The following is a 17,025-nucleotide window of genomic DNA, read 5'->3' as shown; positions in this document are numbered from 1 at the left end:
CCAGCAAAGACTGCTCTGCCAAATGAGTTCACTTGCCATTTTGTTGCAGAACTACTTTTAGTGAATTTGCAGCCAAGCATGCTAAAGACTCGAGGTTCAAGGCAATTGAAAAGATGAAAGATCGAGAGGCCTTGTTTAATGAGTTTATCACAGCGGCAAGAAAGAAGGAAAAAGAAGATTCGAAGACCAGAGGTGAGAAGGTAAGGTGACTTTTTAGTTCCAGCAGCGTGAATGGTGTGAGTCTGAGTGAGATGGGACAAAGCCAGTGCTTGGTTTCCAGTGAGCCTTCTCTGAGACACGGTCCTTCTCTTTCCGTAGAGGTTTTGCAATGTAAACGCTTCACAGATGTCCCTTTGGTCTTTCTGAACTAACTATTTTAAATTTGCAGGTATACTGACTTTTAGAGTGTATAGAATTGAACTTACATTTATTTGTGAAGCTGAGTTTACTTTAAATGATCGCACCTTTTTTTGTTCACCTAAGCAAGTAACATTATATTCTTAACTGGAATAATACATGATTTAATTTTTTTTTTTAAGTTATATTATCCTGAAGCATTAAAAGGAAAAGGATTCTTGTCCTGTGTGGGTGGAAACCCCAGAACTGGCCATTACCTCTCTGTTCTCTCAGTGGAGGCAGTAAGAACTTGAAATTCTCTGTAGGATACTCCGTTTAAATTTCAAACAGCTTCCATATCTTCTCTTTCCATCTAAAAGCTAGCACTTTAGTGACTTTTTAATCTTTCAGTAAATATATCTTATGTATAAACTGCTGCTTATTAGAATTAAAGGTCAGCTATTAAAGATTAATGAATTCCAAATGTCATTTGACCGTATTGTCAATAGCAGGGAGCAGGCTTTCACCGCTGGGGAAGCAGGGTGCTATGGAGGTGGCATCAAATATTATCATCAAAATATGCAGCCGCTTACTTAAATGTCCCTGTGTGTTGTGCGAATGGAGAAAATAACCTCTAAAGCCTAATCATTTTTGACATTTTAAAGTCTGCAATATTTATTTTGTAGTATAAAGTTATTGCAAATTTCACCTACTAAGAGTGCTTACAGAAGAGAAAAATGCTGAATAACGGGTTAGATTTGGGGACAATTGCGTTATTCAGTAAGTTTTGCATATGTTTTTTTAGTCTAGGTACTCTGGCCTAATTTGATTCTATACTCGATTTTTTTTTTTCAAATGTTGACTTACTGCTGATATTTTCAATAAATGATTGTGCTTTCAGAGGAGAACTGATGTAGTTGAAAACCAGGCTTTTACATACTGCTTTTCGATTATGAATATGGAATTTTAAAGCATTCTTGCAGCTTAATAGTGCAGTTGAAGACTTTAAAAAAAAAAAAAGTAAATATTTGTTTTGTTGTTGCATGATTGTTCTAAAGTTGAAAAGTTAAAAGAAGAGAGATTGTGTTTGTTTGCTTTTGAAATAATGTTTTTTTTCTCCAAAAGCCTTTTGTAACCATTTTATGTATTCTGTTTTATAACAAGTGGATAGACTTTACAGTTATGTGCTGTGCGGCCTGTCAATCAGTTCAGTCTGACAGCTGTCAATCACTGACACGCAAATATTATGGGATTCCCTAGTGAGGAAAGAATTGGTATCTCTGTGTGGTGACTTTAGCCTCCCGCAGTTCCGGTACTTTACATTTTTTTAGTTTTTTTCCTTGTGAAGTGATGAGAGTTGTACCTGCAATGTGTTAACTGCCAAAAAAAAAAAAGACTTCTAAATACACCTGAAATATTTTCAGTCTTATTTTCCTTTGATTTTGAAAGTGCTTAAAACATAAAAGAAAATTTAAGGCATTTAACCTGAAGCTTTCTCAGTCTGTTTTAAAAGTCCAAAATCTTTATTTAAGGAGGATCAACTTTACAGAAATCTTTAACGTAAGGGTTTAAAATTATGTAATGTTTTGATTTTGCTTCATTAAGTTATGGCTTATTGGATGGTGATGGAGCAGCCAGCTTTTCAGATGGTTGTTTTTATTCACGTGCCTAATTTCAGTGGGTAAATACAATGCTAATACTTCTCAGATGACAGAGATGAGGAAGTACGCGTGGGTTTGAGGCTATCGGGGAAGGGACTGTGAGCGGGTAGGGTTGACCAAGCTGCTCATGTGCTGTCCCAGGACACAGCATTGTTCCATGTCCTCGAGATGAGCCCGATGTCCCACTTTACGAAGCCTTACTGAAATGTTCAGCTGCAAACAGCCTGCAGCCCACTGTGCTGATGGCTGTCTCATCTGTCCCGTATCAAGACCTCTTAACAGTTTTCTCAAGTAATACTCTACTTAGTCGAGCTAGTTGCTGTGTATAGATACACTCAACTCGCAACGTTGTAGAGCTGTGATTTTAAAAGATTATTCCTTGGTGAGATGTTTTTCACTCAATTTTTTGGGCAGTTTTCACCTGTTTTTTCAAATGGAAAACCAAATTGCAATACTTGCGCTATATACGTTGCAGCTGACTGAAGTTAAACCCCCGCTTTAAGAGCATTAAAGGTCTGGAAGTGCCATTCGTTTTTCCCGGGAGGGAATTGGCGGTACCCTCCTGGTTTTCTGCCGAGTCGGTCGCTAGTGAAGCAGCAGACAGCGTGGCTGGCGTCTCTGTACGGCGGTGCAGGAGCTCGGCAGCGAGCAGGCGCGTGGCTTCCGAGGGAGCGGAGGGGCTGCTGCTGGCGGCTTCTGCGGGAGCATCTTTCTGCAGACTGTGGTGGGGTTCTTGGGTCTGGTTTCGTATGGCAGCTGGTGCCACGGCGTGTCCACCAGTGTTGCGGGTATGCAGTTTTTATCCTGTGGAATATATATATATATGCATATGTGATTTGTGCAGAAACTTTGAGATACCCTTACTTTATAGACTTCTGTAGTAACATCTGGTAATTGTTTGATTTTTTTAACAAATATTTCTAATGCCATGGCTTAGAAAGCTTCATATTTTTGATACTGCATGCATGTTTTAAGATATTTTGAAACAACATTCTTAATTTTACAATGAATAAACGGTTTGCTTAGCATTTTGTTCAGCTACTTTAAGAAAAAGTGATAGTGCTGTAGATGTATAGCAACTTCCCACTGGCACTAACCAGTTGTTTTCTAATCTCTGCTTACTATCTTAATCTCTCTGTTGAGATAGTAAAGAAAAAAAGCCTATAAAGCCTTTTATGTTTATATGTTAATATTGTGAAGAACTAAAATTATCAGTGGGCAAGGCTGCAGAATGCTCGTTCTGATCTTCATTTCGTTCTTGCATTCTGTAACTAAACACATTTTTAGAGAATTGGGACGTGACAGTTCTCTGGCAAGCCAGAGTTTGTTCGCCTGTCCATCTGCCCACTTCCCTTATGAACCTCAGTGTTTTGGAGCTAAACTGCTTTTGGTGGTTTTCTTTTTTTAAAGGGATGAGGAGAGAAGTAGCAAAAAATGAATGTCCAGCCCTTCTGCTAGGTTGTTGGGGTTTTTTAATTAGTGTGCCATAAAGACGGCTTTTGTTTTGTGGACCAGCAGGGTTTGGGATGCTGCGAAGGCAGCATGCTTCGCCTTGTGTGTGGAGTCCCTAGAGTCGTTCCCTGGCACTCGGCGAGTGAGGTCAACCAGCCCCTCGCCTCTCAGCCTCCATCTCTCCGAAGCGTAAATGCCAAACCAGACTTCTAAGGAAATAAAAAGGAGAAAATACCTAGGACCTAAAGTGCAGCAGGAACAGGGAGATCATCTACCCCAGAAAAAAGAGATGTAATAAAGGCACAGCAGTTGCTCTTGCAACTGCTGGTTCTGGGAGTTTGGATGAAAATGTGTGGCTAGTCGTCTCGAGATAAAAAAACTAATGTGATTGATCCTCTGCCAGCCCTTTGCGATGGCTGTTGTTATGGACATGCCATTTCCAATTGAAAAAGTAGACTAAAACATTTCCTTAGACTTTTTTATATATATGTGCATATCCATCTTAAATGTAACTTACTTAATTACCATATGTCAGTGATTCTTTATTGGTTAGATCCATCTTAAGACATTGCTCTTTATCAGCAGATCCAAGTATTTACCTCTGTTCGTTGTGCACTTGGAGGATGAATCCATGAACACTTGATTTGTCTAGAGCTCTGTTTAAAACTGCATAGCTTCTGTAGTATTAATATGCAAAATGCTATAATGTAGAATCAGTAACTTGTTACTTTGGTATATATATAAAAGCTCAAAAAAGAAGCTTAAATTGGAGTGAAATAATAAAAACTGTATTGACAAATCACTCTGTAAAGAATATAATTCATCTTAGATGTAGCAGATCTTCTTAATGTATCTGCTTTAGCAGAACTGTCCCAAGGGGAAGTGAATTTTAGATGCAGTTATGTCTAAATTCAGAGTTTTAGTGATTTCTCTAAATTGTAATGGTATGTAATATTAATATGCTTCCCTCTGTTGGAGGTAAGTTGACTCCTTTTTTCATAAGAGCAAACTGTTGGGTATCAAAGTATCTTTCTCAAGTATTGTCTTTGTTTCCATCTGTAAAACAGATCAAAATGGACTTCTTTGAGCTACTGGCTAATCACCACCTGGACAGTCAGTCTCGCTGGAGCAAAGTGAAGGACAAAGTAGAGACTGACCCGCGTTACAAAGCAGTGGATAGCTCTTCACAGAGGGAAGACCTTTTCAAGCAGTACATAGAAAAAATAGCTAAGGTACGCATGTGGCATTCGGAAGTATAACTTTGGATGTTCTGCTGGTCACATTGCTGTTAATGTGTGAAGTAACTAACTAGAAGACAGACTAACATGTGCTTTAGTTCCATACTAAAGAGAATTCTAGACCACAGTTATGTGTAGAAGTACCCCAGATGACAGCTTGAAACTTAGAAGTACTGTCCCTGGTGGTGGTGGTGCTGCAGATGTGCGTGGTGCGTGTACGCTCACGTGCAGGCACACCCAGGATACTTGGGGGAATTTATCCAGCAGAACAAGAAAGGCAGAGACTCCTGTAAAGCCATTGGTTGTAAAAATGGCTGTAAAACTTCAGAAAGTACAGACACCACATTGATTACTTCCTACCAGGATGGGCAGAGTTGCCTTTGCTGTGATTTTTTGTGTCAGCTGAGCTTCCTTGAGGAATATAGATGGTTCCTACACAGTTCCTTCACTGGTTCTTCTCTCTTAATCCGATATTCCTACCTTCCTCTTCCAGGCAATTAATGGTTGAGAATGTAAAACGGGGCTAACAAATAGTGATACCACTCTCCCCCATCCCCGCATTGTTCAGAGTTTGTCACTGTACACGGACAACATGCTCCTGAGAATAGTTGTTCTGTGATCAGCGTTGTGACCAAACTTCTCTTTCCCCCACGTAAACCCTATAATGCTTCAACATAGCTGTTGAAGCAAAATCTTGTAATCCATAAATCTCAAATCACTTTGAAGTATTTTGTTCCAAGATGCCTTTAGTTCAATAACCCTTTAATTTACTTACCTGTCTAATGAAAATATGAAAGGTGTTGTGTTGTTTTTATTGAGAAAAGTTTGTTCTTGCATTTCAGAATTTAGATTCTGAAAAAGAAAAGGAGCTGGAAAGACAAGCTCGCATTGAGGCAAGTTTGCGTGAACGAGAAAGGGAAGTCCAGAAAGCTCGTTCGGAGCAAACCAAGGAAATTGATAGAGAACGTGAGCAGCACAAACGGGAAGAAGCTATACAAAACTTCAAAGCGCTTCTGTCTGACATGGTGAGATACGGACAGGCTTTCTCAGCTTATCCGTGCATTCTTTTTCTAATTGTTGCACCGCGTAAAAGCTTTTTGGCATTTGTAGTTAAGTTTATATAGAAATAGAATCCTGTTGTCTTCTCCCCACTGCCCTCCGTTCACTGTTGGGAGTTTCGCCTTGGTTGGAAGAGAATGCTTTGCGTTTAGGGTTCATGTTCTGGCATCTTCCCAGGGAGTTAGTGGATAGCGTTATTCCTGCTGTGTTTCTCTGGAGTCTCATGGGTGATGGCAGATTTTCAGTCACGCTATTGCAAACTTCTGTATGTCTGTTGGAAAATTAGATACTGTTGAGCATTAGGAAAAGCCTAGGAAGTATATAAGAAATATCAGTGAACTGTAGAAAAAATGGTTTAAAAAACCAATCATCATTTGGCTCAGGTGCGTTCTTCAGATGTGTCATGGTCTGATACCAGAAGGACTCTACGCAAAGATCATCGATGGGAATCTGGCTCCTTGCTAGAAAGAGAAGAGAAAGAGAAGCTCTTTAATGAACACATTGAAGCACTTACCAAAAAGAAGAGGGAACACTTTAGGCAACTTCTGGATGAAACTTCAGCGGTAAGAGCTGTATATATTCAAACTTCAGATCTTTGCCACCCCACTGTGATTTATCTTTTTCTGGTTTTCTGTCACACAATCTGATTTGTTTGTTTTTATTTCCAGGGCCCCTTTGCTTCACCACTATCTTCTCTTCTTCATAACAAAATTTGTGCATTATGTTTCCTTACTTCTTTATCTTTATGTTTCCTTACTTCTTTATCTTGAGTGTTATTTTGGTTTAACATACAGTTCATTTACATTTAAACTTCTAATCAGTGATCTTTTTATCTCCTGCAGGATGTTACATTTCTTCAACACTGAGTTATTTGATACTCTTTACTACATGGTATCTGCTCTTTCAGATATCCAGTGTGTTTGTCTTAACGAGTATCAGTATATAATCTTACCAAGTTCATCTGTTTTGATGTTCTCCTGCTTTATCTTTATCTTGTGCTACTGAATCTGAACTTTTATTCTGTGTAGTGCTATGGAAATCTGTCGCCTATTCTGTGTATTGTGGGGTTTTAGTGAGTCTTGCTCTTTTTTAGTTATGTGCCAACTTCAGTCAGCTTTCTTTTAACCAGAAAGTTTTTACCTCATCTTTTAATGCATTAGTTAAAAGTGCTTAGAACATAAGGCAGATTTTTAGTGTGATAGAATAAAATGACAGACATGTAACTCTGAAGCAAGTTTTCTGTAGGTAATTTTTAACAACACATTCATAAATGTAAATATGTACTAGAAAAGACTTTGGGATGTAAATTATATTTGTGAGGACTTTGATCTGAAAATGCCATCTCAAAATACTAAAGAAAAGTAAATCAACTAATTAAAGAAATACTAAAGAAAAGTAAAAATCAACTAATTAAAAATACAAATGTAGTAGTATAATCAAAACCCAACACTTAAAAATACAGCAACAACTTTGTCAGTGAACTTGGGAGATATTTAAAAGCTTCAGATGTAGTAATATTTACATTCCATATTCTTAGAATCTAATTTTCTTTTAATTTAACTATTTTTGCTTCTTTTGAAAGATAACTTTAACATCAACATGGAAAGAAGTGAAAAAAATCATTAAAGAAGATCCAAGGTGCATTAAATTTTCTTCAAGTGACAGGGTAAGCGGTTTGCGTCACTGTTGCTAACTTTTAGTATAGTGCAGGATACAGAGAAAGTAAGTTAATGGCTGCAGAAGTGGTTTCTGCTTTTACGTGAACAGAGGTGGTATTGTTTAAATGAGATTTTTGAAATTAAAAATGTAAAAGAGAAGGAAAAATATAATATGTAATTATTGCTTATGTTCAGTATGTTAAGTTGCATGAAGTACTTAATCTGCATTCAATGTTTTAAGCTCATCTTTTTTCTTTCAGAAAAAACAAAGGGAGTTTGAGGAGTACATTAGAGACAAATACATTACTGCCAAAGCTGACTTCCGAACACTATTGAAAGAGACCAAATTTATAACGTACAGGTGTGTAGCATAATGTCAGCAAAGATCTAATCTCTTTGTTGTGCTTTTCCATATAAATGGCAAAAAAATGATGCCTGTTTTTTCTCCTAGCGTAAGCTGATGTCTAAGTTACACTTTTACAACCTTTCATAACCTGTCAAAAAAAAAGTCTCCAGCAGCTAGAGACCTCTCTTTGCTTTATTTTGACGTTTCTGCTGCTGACTAACAAGTAATGAAAATCAAAACAACACAGGTGTGAGGTTCTCTTTGGCTTCAGAATAGTGTTCTGTGAATAGTACTCTCGGCTCTCAGGCATTAAATTAATTTTTTGGTGAGAGCCATCCTTCATGTTTGTATTAGTCCTTGGCTTAGACTCGGGAGGGATCAATACTGAAGTGAGGACTCTGCTTCAGGACTTTGGAATAGACAGCGAAGAAGTATTGGCTCCATTGAAATTTTATAAAAACCCCGTAAATAATTTGCCTGGCTTCTGTGGGAGGATTTCATTGAAAGGCTGTGCCTTGCAGGTGGGTAGATTTACACAGCAGTTGACTTTTTCGCTCAGTTCCAGGGGATGGTACTGGGAAGGCTGATACAGAATTTTGGGTATGGACCAAACCAAGTTTCCTATCAGAAACACGAGTTCACTTAAAAAGGAGAAAATGAAATAAAGTTCTTTGGATCCTGTGAACTGCTTGATTCCTTTGCGGTCAGCGCTGTAGCGTTCTGGAGTTCTGGTTCCAGGTGGTGCTGCTGTCAGCGAGCTGAATGACAGTGCTCTAGCTGCTGCTGTGGACACAGTTAATCAGTCAAGCTGGACCGTAGCTGAGACTTCCACATCCAAATTCTAATTATTTGCCTCATTTAGATGCTGAGTTTAAAACTCTGGTGGTGGTTTTTTGGTTGTTTTTTTTTGTCCCCTCTAGGTTTTAGCATTTGTATAGTTGATGTAGTGCTGTACAAGGCCATTGCAGCCAGACACGAGTCTTCCATGGTGCTTAATTAATGTAGCACAAATGTAGGCAACAAGCCTTTATTTCCTGTGCAGAGAGTACTGTTGATGTGCCTAGTCCTGACCTAAAGCGGCATCTTTCTAGCTAAGAAGATGCCCAGGTCTCTGCACCCTCTCCCTGCTTTGCCTTTTATTGACTCTACCTGCGCTTCCTTACGGTGAGGGCAGCTTCGCTGAGCTCGTAGCAGCCACCGCCGGGAGCAGGGCGGGTTCCTGGGGCGTTCTGTGCACCCTGGACCGCTCTCAGGTGGTAATTCTTGTGCTTGCTTTCAGATCCAAAAAGTTGATCCAGGAGTCAGATCAGCATCTGAAAGATGTAGAGAAGATATTACAAAACGACAAGCGATATCTGGTACTTGACTGCGTACCGGAAGAGAGACGCAAACTCATTGTGTCCTACGTAGATGACCTGGACCGTCGAGGCCCGCCTCCACCACCCACAGCTTCAGAGCCTACAAGACGAACAACAAAATAGTTATGAAATACTCTTAAGCCAAGGGTATCTGTTAAATCAAAAAGCTTGCATGAGCCATCTGTCAGGTTTATACATATACATTACCGTGAATATATTGCAAAACCATCTGAGGAGCAGAGGAAGAAGCAGCATTTGTGAACATAAAATGGTCTCGGGGGGTGGAAAAACCACCAACAAAAAACCCACGTTAAAGGTATTTATGAGTTTCTTTGGGGCATGACTGACAAAAACCCGAACATGTGGGCTGTGTTTGGTAACTTCAGATCTCAGAGCAATGCAGTATGTGTATATGAGGTGTGGCTGTCTGATATTTGGTGGCATTCTTCTCAGCAGTGTCATACATGTGAGTCTTAAGGATGACCGCGCTTGTGGTTTGAACTTGTACTACGTGTGTGCCACCAGCTTCCTAATGGTTACCACGGTCCCTGGCTGAGGAGGTGAAGTGCTGTCTGGTAGCTTAAATTATTGATTACTGGAGACCGCGTTCTGGAGAGACAAGTCCCGATTCTCTGCTTGCTTTCACCCTTGTAAATGGAACTAAATCCATTAAAGCCAGAGTTAGAACTGAGAGGGGAGAATTAGGACTAGGAGACCAAATCAAATTTGTTCACAGGTCTGCTTTGTTCCTTACCCTATCCATGAATTAGAAAAAAATCAGGTTGCTCTGCCCAAGTGGAGATTTGTCTAATAATTTTTACTCGAAGTTGGAAACACTTGGTAAATAACAGTGGTTACTGGAGCAGAACAGGACGGTTGTATAAACACATTTTTATTTACGATAAAGTGATCTTTACATACTTCTGGATTAGACTGTGGATTTCCCCTCTGGGCAATTCTTGTAAACTATACTCCTGTTTTGAATGTTAAACTTGTGTTTCTAAAGTTTAATTTTGAAATGTTGGGATTGTTCAGTTTATGTATTTGAACTACAATAAACCAACCCTTTTTATATATGGATTGTACAGGCCTAATACCAGTTTTTGTTGGATTTTGTTGGACTTGTGAATTTACGAGTAAAGCAAACAACTGAAGTCATATCGCCTAAATTCTTGGCTGTGTTTGGCAAAACAGTACCTGAGGCACTGTGCAACATCGGATTAAACTCCTCAGCAGCATTCAGGTCAGCATATGTGCAGTGGGATGCCAAGCAAAATTATTTTCTGGTTTAGTTCTTTAGTCTTTTGCTTAAATATGAGATGGTAGGGATGGTGGTGTCAAAGTATTTCCTGCCCTTTCCATATTTGACATGGATCTCTTCCTCTGAGTTGAGGGCTGGGGAAGGATTGATTCTTCCATGAGAAATTGATTTTTTTTTTTTTTTTTCCCCAGCAATTACTGTTTTGGTGGCCAGCCATCGGGCCTTGCAGTCTGAGCACCAGGACGGAGGGTTGTTCACAAAGATTTAGACGGCTTGGGAGGGATTTGTACTGCTGACATCTGAAACGTGGTGCTTGTAGTGAGACCGTGCTCCCTGAGCTCGGGGCGAGCACCCCTCCTCTCCTAGCGCCCGCCCGCTCCACCAGTGTGGCGGTACCCAAGCCATCGGACACCAGCGCAGGGCACTGCCTTTGCTGGGAGTGGGAGTGGAGTAAGGGCCAAACATGTTGGACCCTGGGGGAAGTACAGTTCCCACCTGGAAAGTACAGCAGTTAAACTGCCTGCTTGCCTGCCGGGGGAGGCTGCGGAGCGGTCTGCAAGGGCCGTGGGGAGCCCTGGCTGCCCGTGCTGCGCAGGCAGGGTGGGGACAGCAGAGCTGCCCGGGGTTCCACCGTCACCCTTGGCCCTGGAGAGATCCCGCGGCTGCTGCCCATAAACCTGTGTTAGCAAGTCAGACCCAGGAGGTCCCTTAATTTTTAAGAAATTCTTGATGTTGTATTTGAATGTCAGATGTCTCATGCGTTTTGGATTGCCTGCTTCAGGCAGACAGATTTCGCATTCGTTTGTTCACATCTGAAAACAGGAGCGGGCAACACGAGGAACTGGCGCAGGAACACGATACAAGGGGAGCAGGGACGGTTTTGCCAAGGACAAAACCTCAGAAAGTTTTTGCTGCGATAACGTCAATTCAGAAAAAAAGGCGTCGGTTCTGCATTGAACTGCCCCTTGCCGCACCCGTCCTTCGCAGGCTCCTGCCCGCGGCGGGGGCAGGGGGCAGGGGGCAGGGCGGGCAGCCTTTGCTTGACCAGCCCAGGCCGTGCACCAGCGCCGTGCGGGGCACCCGAAGCAAACCCCGCAGCCAAGGGGTGGCTCCCCCGGGGCTCCCATCACCAGCCCGATCCCTGTCGGGCAAAGGGAAGAGCAGGAGTGGTTCCTCATTTTACATTGCTTCAAGATGTTCTTTTTATGAACGAGCTGGGAGCCTACCCCCGCAGCACGGGGAGGTTTTGGCAGCGAAGGGTCAGACGGCTCCCGCTGACCGCGGTGATGCCAACGCGCCGGTCGGCTCCCTTCGGTGCTGACAGCGCAGAGTCCTCTGACCCCCGGGCGCGGGGCGCGCGCAGAGCGACGCCGCAGCCGTCTGCACCCGGCGTGGCCCGTCCGCGCCCGCGGGCCTGCGCGGGGCCCTCGCGTCCCCCGAGTGTCCTCTGGGCAACGACTCCCTGTCCGCGGCTGGGACGTGGCAGGTGCCCAGGGTAGGACGCCGGTGGTGGGAACTGTGGCGACGCGCCCGCTCGCCGCGAGAGCACAACGTCGCCCCGCTCTGCCGGTAAATGAATTTCTTTTCGCTCGGCTTAGCGCAGCCCGGCAGGAAGCCATGCATGTTTTATGGCTGCTTTAAAATATGGTTAACTTGTTCATTAAATGAATAAGACTGCTATTAATTTTAATTTATCTTGTTTATGGAGACCAGATGTTCATTAACATTTATTTATCTGCTTATTCTGTGCATAAAGCAATTACGCCTAACGCACTGGGCCCCCGGTGAGGGGGTGCTGCCGTTGCAGCCGCAGCGGTGCTGCCGGAGGACGCGCTGGCGATGCGCGACGCTGCAGAGCTGGTCCCTGTCCCTGCAGCACCTCGGGCACGGTCCCCTGTGTCCCCCAGCGGCAGGGACAGTCCGTGGGATCCTCTTCCAGAGAGGGGTTTGGTATACGGGGTGCTGACAACTTCTCTAGCACCTTTCCCATCACAGCCCGGCAGCTCCCCAGCCCGGCCCTGCCGTCAGGCTGCTGCTGCGGCTGAGCGCTCACAACAGGCTGGCAGGGCAGGGGTTAAAGCTAAGTAAGCTTAGCAAAGAGAAACTCGCTCAAATTTTGAAAAGCCAGACTCATTTCTGGGGTAAGGAGCTGCGGTCTGTCACGGGCAGGAGGGCCAGTCCCAGAAACAGAACAGGGGTTCAGTTTCTTCTGGGGCCGTGTTGCCGTTTCCGCCTGGTGCCGCTCGATGGTTTCTTCTTTGGTCTCCTGCTTCGGGAGCCAGCGCAGAACCCGAGGCCTCCCAGGGGATCTCAGCCGGTCTTGCAAACAGCAATAAGCTGGGCCCCGAAACACTGCTCCTTCCCCAGACGAGGGGCTGGCAGCACTGGGGGTCCCTCCACGGCCACCGCAGCTTCAGGGCTGCGCCCCCTGTGCAGCCAACGCACCCTGCGCCTCTCGGCTCCTGGGGACGTTCCCCAGCCGGTCTCCCCCCACCCTGGCACGCGATGCCCGATGGCCCCAGCTCCGTCACCCTGCCCTCCGCCCGCTCCGCTTTCAGCTGCCCCCACGGCCACGACGGCGCGGGCTGATGCACCCAGCTCCTGCTGTTACTTCGCAACAGTAAGCGGGCATCGGCTCGGCAGCGCTGTTCCGTGTCGCTTTCTTCACGTTCATTCCACGAGCTTTAGAAATAAGTTATTTTCCCGTGTGTGACGTGTTATTTTCCCGTCCAGCCGTGCAGGCCGGGCAAGCGAGTGCCTTCGCGATGGGGTTTCGCCCTTGTACCCTGCCGAAGCCGAGCTGTGCTCAGGGGCCCGGCCTGGCATGAACCGAGGTGTGTGGGAGCAAGCCAGGGATTCACAGCAAAGAAAGCGATGGTGAGATAGGTCCTTCCAGAAAGGTGGGAAGAAAAGAGCATTTATTATGAACTTTGTGATTTCGCTCTGATGCCATGGCTCACTGTGCCGTGGGAGGGCGGCTGTTGCTGAGCAATGATTATGGTCAGTGGCTACTGACAGTCACAGAAGTCTAATTTTATCACATCTCATCTTCACTTGTGGGAGCGAGTAAGAACTTCCAGTCCCAAATAATCTGTGTAAAATTTAATTTTGAGGTGATATGCACTGACTTTCTAACGATATTTCGCTGATGTGCCATTGCTTCCTTGGCGCAGGCCTGCCGGCGGCAGACCCGGTGCTGGGCTGCAGAGAGGGGTGAGCGTGGCCGGGGGGGACGGGACCCAGCTCAGACGAGGCCCCGAGCAGGCTCTGCCGCAACGCAGGAGAGAGCTGTGACGGGGAAGGGAGGACGCGTTCAGTGGCACTCTGGCACAGGACCTTTCCAGTACTGTCCCAAAGGACTCCAGGTGCTCGAGGACGTGGGGGACTCCAGTTACTGTGAAGAGAAGCGTCAGGGACGTGGCTGCAGGACCCCCCCATGCCCCGCACCAGGAGCCCGGCACCTTCGTGCCTTGCGGAGCAGCCAGGCTCAGCTTTGATCTCTGCACCTGAAGGGGCGATGCCACAATCTTTTAAAACGCTTGGAAATGAGAGCTCCGCGTTTCCGGCTTCCCCTCCCGCCCCTTGTAACCCCATCGACAGCGGCACGGCCTCAGCCATGACCGATCCTTCTGCGAGCTGCGTCTACAGCGCTCTACACATAACTTGATTTTCACAAAGGTAAAGGCAAATGTGGCTGTTTCAAATGTCAAAAGCCTTGCTGGAAATGTTGAAGAGCTCTCTGAGTATCCGGGACTTACCCAGAGGCTCTTTGGAAGAAAAGGCTGGTGGTGCCTCCCCCGCCATCCCCAGCTGCCCCCCTTGGACGTGCACTGCACGCCAGGAATCAACCGGGGCTTGAATCCGTGCGCATTGTAGTAGATTAAGGTCACACGGCTAACGTGAAGGTAAATGAGCGTCTGTTTGAATAACATTTCCTTGACAGTATAATCCATGCCCTGCAGCTTCTAATTAGGTGCCGCTGTTTAAATTCATCACCAAGAACAGCAGAGAATTAGCACACGGACTGCAGAGGGACTGACAGTTGGCTTTAATGCTTTATCAAATAATGAGATTTGTCCTGCTGAAGAGGGTGAGCTGTTGGACACTCCCAGGGATTTACCATGAACAACAGCCCTCCTGCATTAGCCCCGTGTGCCCCTTCCTGCCCGGCACAGCGCGTAGGGCCAGCATGGCACGGCACGGCACAGGCAGAATGGGGCTCATCATGGCCGTGGCCGTGCTCGCACCGTGCCACGCACAGTGCATCAGAGCTTTGCCCAGGTCAGGGCAGACACTATGGTGATAACCGCTAACCTGCGGCTCACCCAGGCAAGCTGTTCCTGCATCAGATCCTGCTTTAGGTTTATTGTAAAGCCAACGCGCAGCTATCAGCAGTGATTTCAAGTGGAAAATAAAACGGGATTCTTCCTGAAAAGCACTGCAGGACCTGCTGTTCCCTGTGCTGGGTCTCTGTGCCAGGTCGGAGCCATCGGCGTGGGGTCCAGGCACCGCTCTTCACTGCGGCGGGGAGTCGCCCAGCCTGCACCGGGGCAGGGGGGAGCGAGAGGAGCCCCAGCCGCGCTGTGTCCTCCCCGGCTCCTCCGCAGCGCTCCCTGAGGGCGAGGGGGAAGTTTTCAGGGAAACTGCCCATCCTCGTCACGATGAATTGACTGTCAGCGTCTGTATGGAGGCAACGAGCTCTGCAGCCACCACGATGCCGGGAGCGACCTGCAGCATCTCACCCGAGCCCTGGCTGGGGCAGGGAGAAGGGCCCAGCCCCAGCTCGCATGGCTGACCTGTCGGCTTCAGCTGAAACGCTGCTCAAGGCCAGGAGCACGCTAGGATCAGTAAATAAATATATATATATATTTACTGCCAAGCCTGTGTGCGGAGCTAAAGCTGTGTTTGGTTTCCGTGAGATACGGTGTTTGATCAGGCTGCGGGTGAGGGCTCGGCAGTCCTCCCAGAGCAGCTCGTTTACGGGCATGAACACCCCCACGCCATCACCCACAGTCTGTTCCTGCAAACATCGTCTTGCAAAGGGGAGTCCAGCTCCCGTTAGCCAGTGGCTCCGGTTTGTGGCAGAGACCCTGGATAAAGGGAAGTGCTCACCTCCTGCCTCGCTCTGCTGAGCCAGCCCCTGGTGCCAGGTGGAGTTTTGCCAGGGTCCGACTCGCTGCCCAGGCACTGCCAGCGGACAGAAGGGTCCAGCAGCTCCATTTTCCAGAGGCCAGGCTGCAGGGCAAGAGTAATAGCCCTTGTCACTCCCCAGAGCCCTGTTATTGGCGATATTTAGTGCTGAGGCTGGGCTGCGGAGCTAATAGCTGGGATGTGATAATGTTGCTCCCTGCATGAGTGAGCAGGACATCCATTGCGGGCTGTCAGCCGCAGCCGGCCCCTCAGACACCGTGTGCACCGGGCAGCATCCCGCACACGGCATCGGCCGACACTGCTGGCACAGCGTGCGTGCTGCCCCCCGCTACAGCGTCCCTTAGCACTCTCAAACGCCCCTCTACGGCTGCAGAAAGCATTGGGCACGGCAGCTGGACAGCCTTCTGCACGTGAGCATCAAGGGCCAGCTCAAGTACCGCGCTGGGTGACTGCCTCACTGGCCTACGCGGGGCTCACTGCACTTGCTGAATACAACCGGTTCCCAGCCTGGTTACGGGCATCTCCCCTCCGTGCCCCTCAAGATCCCCGTTGCTTTTGCCTTGCTGCCGCAGGCTGCCAATGACCAGAAGGGACTGTTCTAAAATAAAGCAACGCTCCCAGCCTATCCACCCCACTGCACTCAGCTGTGACAAGGGAATTAATGCCTCCCTGGCACCCAGGCGCACGGTGGGGGCTCCACCACTCGCAGGGTTGTGCCGACGGCGGCTGCCACACCAGGGAGTCCCCTGGGACGAAGCACAGGCAGGGCCAGCCGTGGTGGCTCTTCCCCAGCACGTCCCCTGCACAGCACCGGCACCAGCGCCAGCACCAGCCACGGCACGCACCCCGCTCCCTCGCTTCGCCCCGGCATCTTTGGGAGCTACCGCGCTCCGCTGCAGGGTGACACGGTGCGCGTGCAGAAATGAGGCAAACGGCACCTTCCCCTCGTGGGAAAGGCCGCTGACCCGTGAGCAGGGCTCCGCATGTGCGGCTGCAGCGGGGAGAACAGAAACCACGTGCGACAGATGGGTACAATGCCGAACATCCCTCCTTATGGATCATCACCGTGAGTTTCGTAGACGTGATTTCTGGGCAAGTGTGGTGCAGGATGCTGTTGGGCAGCGGGGTTTCCAAAAGCAGATGTTCTTCCTGGCTGAGGCTGGTGACGGTCACTCTGGCTGCCAGCTCCCTGGCACTACGGCCCACGCCACGCCCCCCTGCGCCAGCAGCAGCACTAACCCTCTCCACCCAGCCACAAACGTGTCCTGAGCGGGACAGGGCCATGGGTGACAAAGCCGCGGGGACACCTGCGCATCCCTGGGTTTCCGCTCACCTCCCATGCGCTGCCACTGGCGGAGGCAGGACCGGGGGTGTTTGCTCGGCCTCACCACGGCCCCCTGCACCCAAGGATCGACCCTCGCCACGGTGCGCCCCGCTGGAGGGGGAGGCTGCGTTCCCGCTCACCCGTCTCCAGATCATCCACTGCCCCCATGTCCCGTACCCTC

At 47.2% G+C, this 17,025-nt stretch overlaps 1 protein-coding gene across 7 annotated transcripts in view; it reads left to right on the top strand.

Moving 5' to 3' along the window:
• TCERG1 (transcription elongation regulator 1) overlaps window positions 1–10,266 on the top strand; it is a 34,670-nt gene extending 24,404 nt beyond the window's left edge. For all 7 annotated transcript variants that reach the window (XM_075509390.1, XM_075509387.1, XM_075509386.1 and 4 more), the window contains 7 exons: window positions 50–200; window positions 4,517–4,681; window positions 5,530–5,712; window positions 6,130–6,309; window positions 7,329–7,412; window positions 7,665–7,765; window positions 9,030–10,266. In XM_075509390.1, the coding sequence (XP_075365505.1) occupies window positions 50–200; window positions 4,517–4,681; window positions 5,530–5,712; window positions 6,130–6,309; window positions 7,329–7,412; window positions 7,665–7,765; window positions 9,030–9,231 (1,066 nt within the window). In that variant the 3' untranslated portion in view covers window positions 9,232–10,266. The remainder of the gene's footprint in view (window positions 1–49; window positions 201–4,516; window positions 4,682–5,529; window positions 5,713–6,129; window positions 6,310–7,328; window positions 7,413–7,664; window positions 7,766–9,029) is intronic.
• The last annotated feature ends 6,759 nt before the right edge of the window (window positions 10,267–17,025 follow it).

Source organism: Mycteria americana, chromosome 8 (assembly GCF_035582795.1).
Source record: "Mycteria americana isolate JAX WOST 10 ecotype Jacksonville Zoo and Gardens chromosome 8, USCA_MyAme_1.0, whole genome shotgun sequence".
NCBI classification, from domain to species: domain Eukaryota; kingdom Metazoa; phylum Chordata; class Aves; order Ciconiiformes; family Ciconiidae; genus Mycteria; species Mycteria americana.
This window is presented reverse-complemented; position numbering and strand designations above follow the sequence as displayed.